Source organism: Phalaenopsis equestris, unplaced genomic scaffold (genome assembly GCF_001263595.1).
Source record: "Phalaenopsis equestris unplaced genomic scaffold, ASM126359v1 Scaffold219045, whole genome shotgun sequence".
NCBI lineage: Eukaryota > Viridiplantae > Streptophyta > Magnoliopsida > Asparagales > Orchidaceae > Phalaenopsis > Phalaenopsis equestris.
Window position 1 is genome coordinate 82,973 of NW_018237447.1, and position 17,399 is coordinate 100,371.

At 32.5% G+C, this 17,399-nt stretch overlaps 1 protein-coding gene across 1 annotated transcript in view; it reads left to right on the top strand.

Moving 5' to 3' along the window:
• The window catches only part of LOC110037364 (putative membrane-bound O-acyltransferase C24H6.01c), a 98,881-nt gene that overhangs the window by 27,489 nt on the left and 53,993 nt on the right, over positions 1-17,399 (top strand). The window contains 1 exon segment of the mRNA XM_020741995.1: positions 774-833. Within this exon segment, the coding sequence (XP_020597654.1) occupies positions 774-833 (60 nt within the window).

Below are 17,399 nucleotides of genomic sequence, written 5' to 3' on the forward strand. Positions count from 1 at the left end.
TTGCCATCAGTTAATTCAAAGACAGTAAATATTATATTATGAGGTTATTCCTATAATTTTTCTTCGGCTAGTTTTACGATTGTAATGCAAGATTCATCTTATAAAACATTTATTCATTTTAAAACATCAAATCTTCCGTTATATATTTTGTTACAGAGCTACATATTTTTAATTTCAGTAGCTTTTTACACCATGTTTTAATTTTATAATCGACCCTTTCACTTTTCTATTGTTATATTTATCTAAATATGATTATTATCTCATTTTAATATCCTTATGCAGAACGTGAAACCTAAATTTGTTATTTAGGTTGGATCTGGTGACAATGGTATGGTTTCTGTTATACTGTCTTTAACATTGGTAATGAAATCACGGATGTAGTTTATCTTCATATTCGTGTTATATATATATATATATATATATATATATATTTTCTAGGCACTCAGTTGGTGAATTTGTATATCTTCTCGGCACTCAGATGATGAATTGGTTTATGTCTCAAAGCTTACTTCAGGAATTGAAGACGTAGGCTTGCATTGAATATTTTTTTTCAGCTGGTTTGCATGTAGTTAGATCTTCTTACCACTATTCATCTATTTTTTATTTTCCTATCAATGTTCTTAATTTCTTTAGAATTTCATTTCTTGTTCATTGAATCTCAAAATTTTATGACCCATGGCTTAACTATGGTTTTCTTTGCACCATATTTATTCTTTGACCATGATGCTTCATTATTTTTCCCCTAAAAATCTAACATTCTTTATCGGATTCAGAAACACATTGTTCATTGTTCTATTTGCTCTTCTGGAAAGGCGTGCTACCACCTTCTACAGGTATTATGTTGTTTGCTTGATAATTTGCACGACTTTGTGGTTTGATATCCAGCAGGTCTATGTTTTGGTTATTTTGGAATTAATGTTGAGAGGGGAAATTGTCAAAACTTGAAGCAGAGGAGCATCATATGTTGGCATTAGAACATAAAATAGAAAATACATATACAGACAAACATTTTGTTCTCAGGTAGTACTTCTATCGCTTGGATTAGCACTAACCTTTGTTAGAGACTAATATTTGTTGAGAGAGACTCAAGCATCCTTTTCACCCATAAATGTTACAGGAATTATTGAGGTTGTTAATTTTAAACCTTTATTTAATATGGCATTTGAAATGCACACCATGAACTGAGGCGAACAAAGAACATCTTGAGGCTTAAAGCATCATGGGGTTTGAGCTGGGGCCTTAGTCAAGTTGTGCAAAAAGAAAATTTATTATATTAAATTATAGTTATACCTAGTGTATGAGATACAATGCATCGAAAAACTCAAAAGGCAATATAAGTATGATTATTTAATTGTGTTATTAATTCATTATTTTATTTAAAACTATATTGAATTTAAAGTTAATTTATATGGAGAGTGAGAAGAATATTGTAGTAATTGAGGAAGATTTGGAAGATGTCAGTGAGACAGAATTAAATAATTATTAAATTATTATGTATGATGATTCTTTTGAAGATGATGAAAATAATGATGCGATCTATATGGATCTTGATCCTTGTAGTATAATTAAAGTTCTAAGTTTGAGTATTAGTTCATTTTATGTCAACATTCTAAGGTTAAGATCTGTAGTTTATATTTTTAAGATAATAAACTAAATCAATATATCAATAATTTATTTTATTTTATTTTATTTTTTAAATTTTATGATTTTTTTTTTTTGTTTTGAGGTTTGCTAAAAGAAATCGCCTCATTTCTCTATTCTTCTTTTTAAACTGAATAACAACTTCTCCTATGAATTAAAATGATTAAAGTATCAAAATAGTCTCTTGATTATTTACATGGGTCATTTTAGTTCCATATTTTATAAAAATGTCAGATTAGTTCCTAGATTCTCTTAATTGGGGCTAATTAGTCTTCCATAGGGACAATTTTAACCCAATTTTAAAAAATCTTGGGACTAAATTATTATTTTTATGGATTCCAAGGCTAAAATGACTCTCCGCAAAGAGCCAGAGGACCAATTTGATATTTTTTTCAATTAAAGCTAAATTTTATTTATGGTTGCAAGTGATATGTTTATTTATTATAGGATAGATTTTTAGATGCTCCTTTTAAACTCATTAAGTACCTTTAAATGACCATAATGGGTTTGGGTTAGCTTGATTGCAAAATGACTTTGCAAGGTAGTCCATTTTGGCTGGTTTAGTCCTTGTCATATAATACCTTCTATCTCTTTGAGATAAGAAACTTACAGGCTACTTGAACACAAACTTTAAACATGTGCGAAATACTATGATGTGCAATTGTTGTTATCATTTGTAGTTATGCCACTTATTAATGATGAACAGTGGTGGTTGCGATTTGTTTGACATTGCAAGGTAGTCCATTTTGGCTGGTTTAGTCCTTGTCATATAATACCTTCTATCTCTTTGAGATAAGAAACTTACAGGCTACTTGAACACAAACTTTAAACATGTGCGAAATACTATGATGTGCAATTGTTGTTATCATTTGTAGTTATGCCACTTATTAATGATGAACAGTGGTGGTTGCTGCTACCCTTAAGGGGGAGCATTCAGTTGGTTTGGATGGATCAATCTTAAAATTGATCAAACCGACTGCAACCAAAATCTAGAATCCAGAAAAATTGAACCAATCTAAATTTTTTGATAAAACCGAATCGAAATTTAATTTGGTTTAAAAGGTTCGGTTATGTGCAAACCAAAATATAATTGTTTATTGAAGTTTGGCTAAGAACGAAAATTACAAAATTTATAATTTATCTACATAATATTAATTTAATATCACGAATCCTCTATTTATTTCAATCAAATGTTAAATATAATAAATTTTTTTATTTCCTTAATTTTTTTGATATGAAGTTAAAATATAATAAAAATTTTTAATAAATTTTCCGTTTTTCGGTTTGTTTGGTTGAATGAAAATTTATACCGAACCGAAAATCGAAATCCAAATATTAATGTTTTAAAAAACAAAAATTGAAATTCATTTTTGAAATTGAACCGAATCAACCAAATTTGATCGGTTCGGTTCGGTTTGGTTTTTTGGTTTTGACCAAACAATGCACACCCCTTGCTACCCTTAGTACTTACCAAAGGTAACACTAGTCTATGGTTGTTGGTGGTTGCTTCCTGCTTCCAATGGCAGTCTTCATCGGTAGTGGTCTTCTATAATTGGATGGTGGTGGAAACTGTGGTTCTGATTGCCAGATCCGTTTGTTTGTTTTGTTGTTGCTGAGGGCTGTGTTGGTCATTGTCGGCGAACTATGAAAATTGATCAGCATTGTTAGAGATTTGCAGTGAGTTGTGAAATAATTTCTAATTATAAACAAGCTTATAGTCTAACTCTAGTTGCCAAGGAAATATCTATTTAGCTAGGGACATAGGAGTCTTTATCGAGCCATGCTATGAGTTAAATGAGTAGCATGGCCCTTTAGCCTTTTATCTTAATATACTAAAATATATTATTGGTTACATGATTCCCATCTTTTCGGGCAGCTTAGGACTCTTGGATAACTACAAAAGTTGTGCATGCCTACAATTTTGGTGTGGCTGAGATCTCAATTAATTGGTTTCTACTTATTTATTTTTAATGCCACAACTTGATGGAATCTATGTATTTGGCCTTTGTTAGTGTTTTCTATTGTGAAAGTAACTTTCTGAAATAAATTGTAGGAAAAACTGTGCAGATGTTCTATAGACGAAAAAAATGGTCTTTTTTGTTGAACCTTATGTTGTTGCATAGTAGTTAAATGATGAACTAAACCAAGCTTAGCTCTAGTGTATCAAACATGTTTAAAGATAATTAGAATCTATGCTTCATAAGTCCTATATTACTATCTCATAACGGACAAGTTGGTATTTAACAGTTGAAATCATACATTGGCCTTCTAACTCTTTATTCAAGGAAATCTACTTCAAGAAGTGCATGCCTTATGACTCTTTCTTCAATTTAGCATTGGCCTTAAATATTTTGCATTTTTGGTAAAATAACCAAGTATTACAAATAGGGTAGGAAACAAAGCATATCTTATTGCTTCTTTGTACATAGTCGAGGATGAAATAGTTTCTTATGTTTGAGTTCATGGGTTTGTGTAATTAAAATGTAAAATTATTTTCTTAGGGACGTCAAATCTTTTTGATCTATAACAACAACAAGCCTTTATCCCATTAAGTGGGATCGACTATATGAATCATTTTTCTCCAATGTGTCCTATTGAGTGTCACATTTTTATTTAATTCTAATAAATAAAGATTATTTTTTATACAACATGCCCAAGTCTTTTTGGGTATACCTCTGTTTTTCTTAACATAAATCAAATCTAAAGCATCTACTCTCCTAACTGGATCTTCACATGGTCAACGTTTAATGTGACCAAAAAAATCTAAACGACTCTCTCTAATATTGTCAACAACCGAAGCTTCACCAACCTTTTCACGGATACATTCATTTCGCATTTTGTCTCTAAGTGTCAAACCACTTGTCAACCTAAATATTCTCATCTCAGCAACACTTAACTTAGATTTATGCTTCTTTGTAAAGGCCAACATTCTGTGCCATAAAGCATTGTAGTTTTCACCACCATCTTTTCAAAATTTACTTTAAGTCTAAGCGGTACCTTTCTTTCACACTGTAGGCCCCATGCCTTCCTCCTCTTCAACCATTCAACTTGAATTCTACTCGTAACATCCCCATCTATATCACTAACATGGGTGCGGAGATACTCCAGCGCGGGTGGGAGTAGGGGACTGGTCTGACCTGCTCTGTTGAGGACCGGCTCTAGGAATTTCTTAACCGAGTAGTCCAAGCGAACATCTTACACATTGAGCGAACATAATACGAGGCAGTAGTGCTTCCTAGCCTTGGTGTTCTTTCCTTTTCTGTCCCACTCGATCGAGCAGCACTTTAGGCAAGGCAACACTGCAACCGATCCTCTTTCTAGCCTTCCTTTTCCATGTTTTCCTTGGGAGTCTTTATATTGTTGCTTTATTGCATTAGGATTAGTTTTTGCCGTGTATTGATTTCAAATTTTTTTGTGGAGCTTTTCTCCCTGTTCTAGGGTTGTATCTGAGGAGGTGGTGGTGCTCCGCTATATTTTACTTCGAGGTGATGTTGTATCCTTTCCCTTTCACCTTCCCCAATCCTTCTCCTTCCCTCTCCTCAGCCGCCGGTCTCCTCTTCCTTCATTCCTACACCCGACCGCCTAATACCTGTAACTTATTTTGTTGTCTTATCATCCTCTCTCCTTCCCAACACTCCCAACTGACTACTCCTCACCCCATTACCGCTGCCCTTCTTGTCCAACACCTTCCAGCCACCCCTCCGCGTCTCGCCGACCACTACGTCCATCCATACTTGCTGTCCCCTGCAATTTTGCAACTTCCTCTCTCGCCGCCATCAGCATTCCTTTGCTGCCACCGCCCCTGCCAACCATCCCAATCCACCTAACCGACCTCCATCGCTTTTGAAATACACTTTAGAGGTGTTTGCTTGGGTCGTTTATATTTTGTGTTGCTATTTTTTGTTGTGTTGTGTTGTAACCTTCTCTCAACTTTAATAAAAGTTTGTTATGAGTTTTTCATTGCTTTCCCTACCAGTTATGGTATCAATCACCACTTCGAACAATAAACCCAATGTATCACCTTTTAATAATTTGATTGCCCATTGTTACAACTCTGTCGCTAGATCTATCACTATTAAAATTACATTCGATATATTCAGTTTTAAATCTACTCAAATGAAGGTCTTTAGAATATAATATGCACCTCCAAAATTCATGTTTTTCCTGAACTTTTTCTCTAGTCTTATGCACAAGAAGTTTATCATCACTGAACAACATACACCAAGATACATCCTCCTGTAAATGTCTAGTAAGAGCATCAATAATCCATAAGAAAAGCACAAAAATATAGGCTTAAAGTCGTTCCCTGATATAATTCAATTGAAATTGAAAAATATTTGGTCAATCCTCCTTCTGTTCGAACACAAGTAACAATTCTAGTATATATATCCTTAATAACTTTAATATAAGCCATATCAACACCTTTCTTTTCTAGCACTCTCCAAAAAATCACTCTCCAAAGAATTTCTCTTGAAACCTTATCGTAAGCTTTTTCTTAATAAATAAAAAAAATTACATGTAGATCCTCCTCATTCTCTCTCTTACTCTTTGTCATTCTCCATCAAACCTCTCAATAAATGTCTCTTACATAGTAGACTTGCTCAACATAAATATAAATTTCAAATTGATTGTGAGAAATCTTTGTATCACGTCTTAACTTATGTTCAATTACTCTCTCCCATAATTTTAATGTGTAACACTTTAACTCAAATAAAAGTCTTTAGACTCTAAAGTAGACCTCTATAATTCAAGTTTTTCCTAAACTCTTTCTCTAGTCTTATCCACAAGAAGGAAATATTCAACGAAAAACATACACCAAGGCATACCTCATTTAAATGTCTAGTAAGACCATACAAAACTAAAACAAATAGATATGGGCTTAAAGTCAATCCCCGATGCATTCCAATAGAAATTTTCTAAATATTTGGTCAATCCTCCTTCTGTTTGAGCACAAGTAACAACTCTAGTATACATATCTTTAATAATTTGAATATAAGTCAAATCAACTCATTTTTTTTCTAGAACTCTCCTAAGAACTTCTATTGGAACCTTATCATAAGTTTTTTTTTTAAATCAGTAATAATCATAAGTAGATCAGTCTTACCTCTCTGTACTTCTTCATCAAACCTCCCAATAAATGCATAGCTTTCATAGTAGACTTGCTCGACATAAATTCAAACTATCTTTGTATCATGTGTTAACCTAAGTCTAGTTTCTCTCATAATTTTAATGACACATTAACTTGATTTCTCTATAAGTTGCACCCTTTTGTGCATTCACTTTATTCTTAAAAACAGGGACCAAAATACTCTTCCTCTTTTCAAGCATCTTCTTAGATGTTAAAATAATATTAAAAAGTTTAGAAAATTAAGAAACTCCTAATTCTCCTAAATATTTTCACAATTCCCCATTGATTTTCACCCTTAGTATTCTTTAAAGTTTCATTAATTTCCTTTTACTAATGTGACGGTAAAAATAAAAAATCTTATTATTATCATTAATGGTATTAATATCATTAAGTTCGATTGTATTTTTGAAAAAAATCATTGAAAAATTTATTAAAATATCTCACCCTTATGTTGGATATCTCATCTAAGAAAAATATTTTTTGGTTTTTATCTTTTATACAATTTACTTGAATTAAATATTTATTTTTCTTTTCTCTTTGTTTGACTGGTTTATACATATATTATTCTCCAACTCTAGTATCTTATCTATTATAAATATCGCTAAAAATAAAATTGTTAGCATCACAAATTGTTCTCTTAGACTCCCTACAGACCACCATATATTTTTCCCATTCTCAAAACTTTTACATTTAAATCAATTTTTTATAACAAAACTTCTTATATTTTATTTTTTCTTGCATATTATTATTTCACCACCAACTATTTTTATTCATAAAAGTTTTTTTTCTTTTGATTGTCCAAGTGCATTTTTTGCCACTTGTTTAATAGTTCTTGTTACTTTATCCCACATGAAATAAACTTTTTCATGAATATTTTCAATCTTGTAATCATGAAGTTTACTAATAAAAATTATTTTATTTGTCTTTTAGGTGTCTCTATCTAATTCTATGATACTGTTTTATTATATTTTTTATATTCAACTCATCTTAAAATCTAGAACTAATAATCGATGTTGAGTGCTTCAAATTTCACTTGGAATGACCTTACAATCTTTACATTCTCAATAATATTTTTTTCTCATAAGAAAAAAATCAATTTGTGTTTTATTTGATCTATTCTTATAAATAATAATATGCTCATCTCTTTTTTTTAAAATAAAAAATTAGCAATAACAAAATGATATTTTAAAGCAAAATCTAATATGGTTCAACATTTTTCTTTGATCACTCTAAAATCATAGCCATCTTGAATATTTTTAAAATCTTATATCAGTCCAACAACATGTTCATTTAAATCTTCTTCTATAAAAATTTTTTCTTCAAAAGGTATCATTTGTATTAATTTTTTCAAGTCATTCTAAATTTTTTTTTAATCTATATCTATACATACTTGAGGAACATAATCACTTATAACATTAAAAATCTTAGTACTAACGACATTTTTTATGACTATAATTCTATCTTAAATTCTATTAATTTTTACAACTTTATCTTTCAAAATTTTATCTATAATTGTACCTACAAAATTTCTAATGCGGCTCCTACTAAAATATCAAGATTTAAAACCTAAATTATCAATCATTTTAGCTTTTTCTCCAACCCATTTAGATATTTATCTTCTTATGAGTCATAATCTCTATTAATTTCATTACTTTACCTGTTAGAGTGACTAATCTATCCTAATATTTGTTTTATAGATTAAATTTTTTGTTTGCATCCATCCATAATGTAAGTATCTTTGCTTATTTAACTCTACATCTGGGCTTCGGTGTAGCGTCCCTCATATATTTTTCAATGTATTCATGTCATATAATGTGTCGCTTTCAGGGGGCGCTCTATAGAATGATTTAAAATATTCTTGTCATGATTTTTCAACAAAAAATTACGTTGGCTGTCGACTACCTAGTACAACCCTTTATTTTTCATATTTGGGCTTGAGACCCGACAATGACAGTGTTAAGTTGCTTTGATCTAAAGTGTATAATTTTGAATGGTGATGTTAAATTAAAATTACTTCCTTTGACGAGATTTGATATTTCAATGATTGGAGTTTGAGTTGTGGCTCACTCAATGGCATTCTTTTAATACTTAACCAATCAAAAAGTGTAAACAGTGAACTAAGATCAAGCAAATGGAATTTGCTTGCTTTAACTGATTTACAGATGTGGTTCCTCTAATGTCACATCTAGCTTTGTATGAATGCGGCTCAATATACCCTTTGTATTTATCAACTCCGATTCATTCCAACAGTATACCAATGACTACATGGTTATCAATTCAAAAACATCCACAAAAAGATAAGATTAAACTTTGAAGAGTGTAATCCAAGTGCAAGACAGTGGATATGCTCAAAGAGCCAAAATTTTTAAATTGGTGCTGGTATAGCTTGTTGTTTAGACAGAAGTGAGATTTCTTATGCATCTATTTTTTTTGATTTGACTAAAGAAAAAAATAGATTATACAAGATCGGAAAACTCTAATGGCAATGCCGAACAAATGACCTCAAATTTCTTTTATAGTTTTTGATCAGCTAGAGATAAAAACACAAAAAGATGGCAGTTCAAACAAATAAGTGGTAGTGTAACTCAAGAAGCTTTAGCATCCGTCTAAAAGAAAGGTATAGCTTAGTATCCTTGAAGAAGAAAGATATCACCAAATTGTTATTATTATTATTTTTTTTTGCAAATAAGCATGAGTCGTTTTATTCGCCGCTTTTAAAGAATATTATCATTATGTTTGCAGGTGTTCAAAATTAACATATTGTTACACGAAGCGCTTATTTTATCCGGACTCCGCAGACAGAATTGCAAGCGGAGTCAAATGCAAGCTCGCCATGTGGAATTCTGGGACCCACCGCAACAGGGGTAAAATAAATAAATCAAAGCAGGTGACCCGACCCGTCCGTTACCCGACCCCAGCTCAGAAGCGAAAAAGTGACTTTTTGTCTGTATAGCTAATCTCGCCAAAAGCATTATGTCGCATTTTATGCCGACGCCAGTCCAAAAACAAAGCAGATTCTGTCGATTCCTCCGGAGACGAAGAAATATTAATCATGGAATCATTAAATAACGTCGATAAGCTTAAATCGGAGGTGAATTTGCTTTAATTTTACTTTGATTTTACTATTTCATTGCTTTGTTATGTTGGTTCTAGCTGGTTTTTGTCAGGTGGTGTTATTTTTGGTATTATGCTGGTGTTTAGGTTTGTTATTTCAGTTTAGGTTTCAAGATTATTATAGTGCTAGGGCTGTGTTTTCTTTGTTGTTTGTTTTATTTAGGGTTTAGGGTTATATTATTGTCGTATTATTGTTGTATTATTGAGGTTTTATGTGATGTTATAACTTAGTTTTTCTAGTGTTATAGTAATGTTATTGTTAGAGTTTAGGTTGTAGTGTTATCGTTTAGAGTTTATGGATTGTTTTGTCTTAGTCGTGTTATTGTTGTACTATTTTTATATTATTTTTGTATTATTATAGTGTTATTGAGGTGTTATGTGATGTTATTGTTTTGTTTTTCTAGCGTTATATTGGAGTTATTGTCAGGACTTAGGATGTAGTGTTATCATTTATAGTTTAGGGATTGTATTGTTCTTGTAATGTTATTGTTGTATTATTTAGGTATTATTATCGTATTTTTGTCGTGTTACTAAGGTGTTATTACTAAGGCGTTATGTGATGTTATTGTTTAGTTTTTGTGGTGTTATGGTTTAGTGATTGTATTATTGTAGTGGTGTTAGTGTTGTAGTATTGTGGTATTGTTAGAGTGTTATGGTGATTTTTTTGTAGTGTTATGATGATGTTATTGTTTAGTTTTTGTTGTGTTATTTTGCTGTTATTGTTTGCCTTATATATATATGACCATCTTTAAATTGGGGTGGTGATGTGCAGTGTAATGATCCAATCACAAAGACGTTTCTTCGCACAACTGTGCACAATGATCAAGAAGCATGTGAAAGCTACCTATGCACATCATGTAGGTTTTTCTGTTAGGAAGGATCATAACAGCTATTGGCCAAACTCGAATAAGATTAAAACTAAATATTTTTTTTTGTGGAAAGGCTGACCACAAGGAGTTAAGCCTGACAGATACTGTGAAGTTCAGAAAAGCTGCTACGAGGACTGGATGTCAGACTATGGTTAGATATGGTAACCACCCTCTTGCTGAAAGCGGTGATAAACATCTTTTGCGTTATAACAGAAAGATAAGTGAGTTAAATGCAGATTTGCTGAAATCAATGACAGGAGCAAGGATCAGAGCAACGGATGCATATAACTTTATAGCTACGGAGGTTGGGGGGTGGAGAACCTAGAATGCACGAAAAGAGATGCATATAATTTTATTCAAAGAGAAATAAGAGAAAGAATAGAGCAAGGAGATGCCAATGCTCTAATACAGTTGTTCATGGAGAGACAAATTGAGGATACCATGTTTACTTGAGAGTTTGAAACTGATGAGTTTGACGGATTCATAAGCTTTTTCTGGAGTGACGTGTTATTCAGGCTTGATTATGATTGTTTTGGGGATGTAATAATTTTTGATACAAGCTATCGATTAAATAAGTATAATTTATGATGTGCTTCGTTTGTGGGGGTGAACCACCATTGGCAAAATGTCCTATTTGGAGTGGGTTTTTTTGTCGAATGAGACGATTGATTCCTTCAATTGCTTATTCAAAATATTTATTCGAATAATGGGTAACAAGTATCCAATGATAATTTTCACGGATCAGGATCAAGCGATGACTCGATCCATTGAAGATTGTCTCCCACAGACTCGACACATGTTATGCCAATGACATATATACAAGAAATTTCTTTCAAAAGTGCATTGTGTTTTGGGTGTCAAGAATGTGGGCGATCTCTTTTACAAATGCATGAGCAAGTGTGATACCGAAGAGGAATTTGAAGAAATTTGGGCCACTATGATTGAGGGAACCTCCACAACATGTGGTTAAAGGACACGTACAAGATCAAACATAAATAGTCCACAACTTTCAATAAAAAAATATTTGGCATGAGAATTTCACAAATAATATTTGTCAAGGTGTTTCAAAGACTACTTTCAATAAAAAAATATTTGGCATGAGAATATTATCAACACAACGAAGTAAGTTCACAAATAATATTTGTCAAGGTGTTTCAAAGACTATTAGCTCTCTCGTTGATTGTTTTATTGGTCTTGAAAATATTATGAAATCATGACACTGAAATGACAAGGATGAAGATTTCAAAATTATTACACCCGTTGTAAAAGACAACCCATTTTTAAGGCAAACTGCCACCTTTATTCAAGAAAGCTTTACTCCGTTTCCCAGCAACAATTATTAGATAAGTTTTGTGGACTGGCAATTGAATGCTTCTTAGAGAGTGATTTGGAATATATTGTAAGGAATTTGGATAATCAAGGAGCGAACAAACACTGGACTGTGAAACTTGACAAAGTCAATTCCGAGCTCACTTGTAGTTGCAAAAAGTTTGAAATGAAAGTTTGAAATGATGGGAATATTATGTTCTCTTTCTTTATGTGCTTAATGTGGCTCAAATAAAGCTAATTTCCCAAAAATATTTGTTAATCCAATGGTCTGCTCACACTAAAAGGAACATGTATAACAACATTGGTTACAAACATATGAAAGAATCCCAAACGAGCACCGGTTCTGCAAATGGTCTACTATTTCGCTCCGACTCTCACAAATTTGCATGCCAGCTCATTAATAAAGCACATTGAAATGAAACAACTGGGCAGATGCTTTAGAAAATATTTAAACATCTATCTGGAGATATTGATGACATTTTTGCTAGAAAACCACCTCAAACAAATAAAAAATTAAAGAAGAGAAAAACATTAAATGCCCAAATCAATTTGAATGACTTGACAAAGATGAGGACGAAAGGAGTTTCTACGTTTAGGTGAAAAGGATATTGGGAGAAAAATAAGAGGCAAAAAAGTATACCAAAGGATGTTGTAAAAGCTTTTGTTAGAGCCAAACCCGTGACATGAGGACTTATACTTGTTAGGGATGTACCAACGCAAGAAAATAGTGTTGATTGCGGTATGTTCGTATGCAAATTCATGGAAACTCTGCCGTTGACACAAACACAAGATACTGATTGAACCCCGTATCTTCACTGGCAACAAAACATGAAGAGATTTAGAACTGAACTTCCTTACGCCATTTGTATGTGGTCTAAGAATAAAACTGCTTAAAATTGTGCTTATATACATGTTCTTAATTGTGTTTTAGCTGTCTATTTTGGCTATCCTTTGGTAAAATAATATTTGCGATAAATTAATACCGTGTATAGATTGTTTCGTCTTCTTTATTGTCTCATTCGAACGAAATAATGTATTTTGAAAATTTATTTTATCTTTTGAACTATTTTGAGCAATAACGCATCAATATTAAGGTATAACACTTGAATTTAGCTAAATAACGCATCAATAATTCATTATAACACGTGTATTTTCAAAAATAACACGTATATTTTGTTAAATAACATGATGATTTAAAAAATAATACGGTTAAATTAAACTATAACATAGAATTTTTGATAAATAACACGTCAATAATACGACGGGACAACAAAATAATACGGGCCTGCGTTATATGGCGACGTTATCATATAGGGAATATTCACATGTGTTACACCACGGGACTGCGTTATAACACATGCATAGGTTATATGGCGGCGGGTAGATGTGTAATAGGAATTCAGTATAACAATATTATGGTAACCATTTTAATAATGCCATATAATAACATAAATTTAAAAATAACGCCTCAATATTGCGTATAACACTTGACTTTAGATAAATAACGAGTCAATAAATAGTTATAACACTTTATTTTTAAAATAAAGCCTCAATATTGTTGTATAACACGATGATTTTAAAAATAACGCATTAATTTTGATAAATAACATGTCAAATTTGCGTTATAACACAGACCTGTGTTATGCTCAATATCGCGGTATAAAAAGGCCGTGTTATAACACAATCATGCATTATAATACCTCGAGAAGTGTTATACAGCTGCTAATGGTATGTAAAAGGTCGCGTTATAACACGAGCATGTGTTATAATAATGCGGGGTTGAGGTGTTATAGACGGTGGTATAACATAGGGGGAATATCCTCAATGGGTTATACGCAGCCCAGCGTTATGACATATGGAGAATATTCCCCATGTGTTATAGCACCGCCTATAACACTTATGCCCGCAGTATTATAACGCAAGCATGTGGTATAACGTGGTTTCGCGATGTAACATATTGGGAATATTCCCCATGCGTTATAGGCGGCGATATAACACGCCTGGGCGGCTATTAAGTGTTATAATGCGATTTTAACCTCTTTTTTATAAAAAACGAGATGTTATGGATGTGTTATTTAGTTTATAACTTCATAAATCTTATTTAGCTAATTTAATTAATTAATAATATATACATTTATTAGTTTTATAAGTGTTTATAAGTGTTTTTTCGGTATTATTTTTGTGTTATTGTATTATTTTGAGTTGTTATTGAGATGAACATATACTATAACATGTATTATTCAGAAATGTTGTTGAAATACATTGACTCGATAATATTACAAATGTAGATCCCTTATTGAACAATCAACAATTGGATATATCCTTGTGTTATTTGTGATGCATCATATTTCTGAAATAATGGAGAAATTAAAATGAAATAGAAGGGCTAATGCCACTAACCTTTATGCTATATGATACTGAGTTTCAGTTATATACCTGATCGAGACAATCAGTTATTTCAAATAAATTTGCCTCGAATGGTATACCGGGATCTTGGCTTGTTGATGCTTCTTGATGTTTTCCTATATACAATGTTCTAGTTAGAGAAAGACAATAATACAATGATTGAAATATCTTAGAATATTGAAATATATACTTTTTTTCCTCTTATTTTTCTCCCAATACTCTTTCCACCTAGACGTGAAAACTCCTTTCGGCCTCATCTTTGCCGGGTCATTCAAACTGATTTGGGCATTTGGTGTTTTTTTTTTAATTTTTTATTTGTTTGAGGTGGTTTTCCAGCAAATGCGTCATCAATATCTCCAGATAGATGTTTACATGTTTCTCATAGCATCTGCTCAGTTGTTTCATTTCCCTGTGTTTTATGAATGAGTTGTCATGCAAACTTGTGAGAGTGTGAGCGAAATAGTAGACCATTTGCAGAACTGATGCTCGTTTGGGATTCCTTCATATGTTCGTAACCAATGTTGTTATACATGTTCCTTTAAGCGTGAGCATATCATCGGATTAACAAATATTTCTGGGGAATTAACTTTATTTGAGCCACATTAAGCACTTAAAGAGAGTGAGAATATAATATTTCCATCATTTCAAACTTTTTGCAACTACAAGTGAGCTCGGAATTGACTTTGTCAAGTTTCACAGTCCAGTGCTTGTTTGCTTCTTGGTTATCCAAATTCCTTACAATATATTCCAAATCACTCTCTGGAAAGCATTCAATTGTCAGTCAACAAAACCCATCTAATAATTATTGCTAGAAAACAGAGTAAAGCTTTCTCGAATAAAAGGTGGCAACTTGCCTTAAAAATGGGTTGCCTTTTACCACGGGCGTAATGATCGATTCATCACTTTTGAAATTTTCATTCTTCTTATTCCGGCGCAATGATTTCATAATATTTTCAAGACCAAAATAATCAACGAGAGAGCTAATAGGCTTTGAAACACCACGACAAATATTATTTGTGGACTCACTTCATTATGTTGATAATATTCCCATGCCAAACATTTCTTTATCGAACGTTGTGTTCTTTAACCACATGTTGTTGTGGAGGTTCCCCTTCTCAATCATAGTGACCCAAATTTCTTCAAATTTCTCTTCGGTATCACACTTGTTCATGCATTTGTAAAAGAGATCACCCACATTCTTGACACCCAAAACACGTTGCACTTTTGAAGGAAATTTCTTGTATATATGCCATTGGCATAACCTGTGTCATGTTTGTGGGAGACAATCTTCAATGGATCGAGTCATCGCTTGATCATGATCCATCCCGATCCGTGAAAATTGTCATTGAATACTTGTCACCCATTATTCGGATAAATGATTTGAATAATCAATTGAAGGAATCAATGGCCTCATTCGATAAAAAACCCACTCCAAAGAGGACATTTTGCCAATGGCCAATTGAAGGAATCAATGGTCTCATTCGATAAAAAACCGACTCCAAAGAGGACATTTTGCCAATGGTGGTTCATCCCCACGAACGGAGCACATCATAAATTATACTTATTTAATCGATTGTTTGTATAAAATATTATTACGTCCCCAAAACAATAATAATCAAACCTGGATAACCCGTCGCTCCAAAAAAAGTTTGTGTCTGCCACACTCATCAGTTTCAAAATCCCAAGCAAACATTGTATCCTCAACTTGCCTCTCCATGAACAACTGTATTAGAGCATTATCATCTCCTTGCTCTATTCTTTTCCTTCTTTCTCTATGAATAAAATTATATGTATCTCTTTTCGTGCATTCTAGGTTCTCCACCACCCGAACCTCTGCAGCCATAAAGTTATATGCATTCGTTGCTCTAATCCCTGCTCTTGTCATTGATCTCAGCAAATCTGCATTTAATTCACTTATCTTTCTGCTAGAACGCAAAAGATGTTTATCACCTCTTTTGGCAAGAGGGTGATTAGCATATCTAACCATGGTCTGACATCCAGTCCCTGTGTCAGCTTTTCTAAACTTCACAGACCATTGCCTGACATCTAGTCCTCGTGTCAGTTTTTCTGAACTTCATAGTATCTGTCAGGCTTGACTCCTTGTGGCCAGCCTTTCCGCAAATAAAATATTTAGTTTTAATCTTATTCGAGTTTGACCAATAGCTGCTATGATCCTTCATAACAGAAAAACCTACATGATGTGCATAAGCACAGTAGCTTTCATATGCTTCTTGATCATCTTGATCATTGTCTTGATCATTGTGCACAACGGTGCGAAGAAACGTCTCTGTGATTGGATTATTGCACTGCACATCACCACCCCAATTTAAAGTTGGTTAGATATATATAAGACAAACAATAACAACACAATAACACAACAAAAACTAAACAAAAACATCATCATAACATTCCAACAATACCACAATAGTACAACACTAACACCATTACAATAATACAATAACTAAACCATAACACCACTATAACACTATAAAAACTAAACAATAACATCACATAACACCTTAGTAGCACGACAATAATACAACAAAAATATCTAAATAATACAATAATAACACTGCAAGGACAATACAATCCCTAAACTATAAACGATAACACTACATTCTAAGCCCTGATAATAACACCAATATAACGCTAGAAAAACTAAACAATAACATCACATAACACCTCAATAATACGATAATAATACAAAAAGAATACAACAATAACACGATTAAGACAAAACAATCCCTAAACTCTAAACGATAACACTTTACTCTAAACCCTAACCATAACACCACTATAACACTAGAAAAATTAAGCTATAACATCACATAACACCTCAATAATACAACAATAATACGACAATAATACAACCCCAAACCCTAAATAAAACAAACAACAAATAAAACACAGCC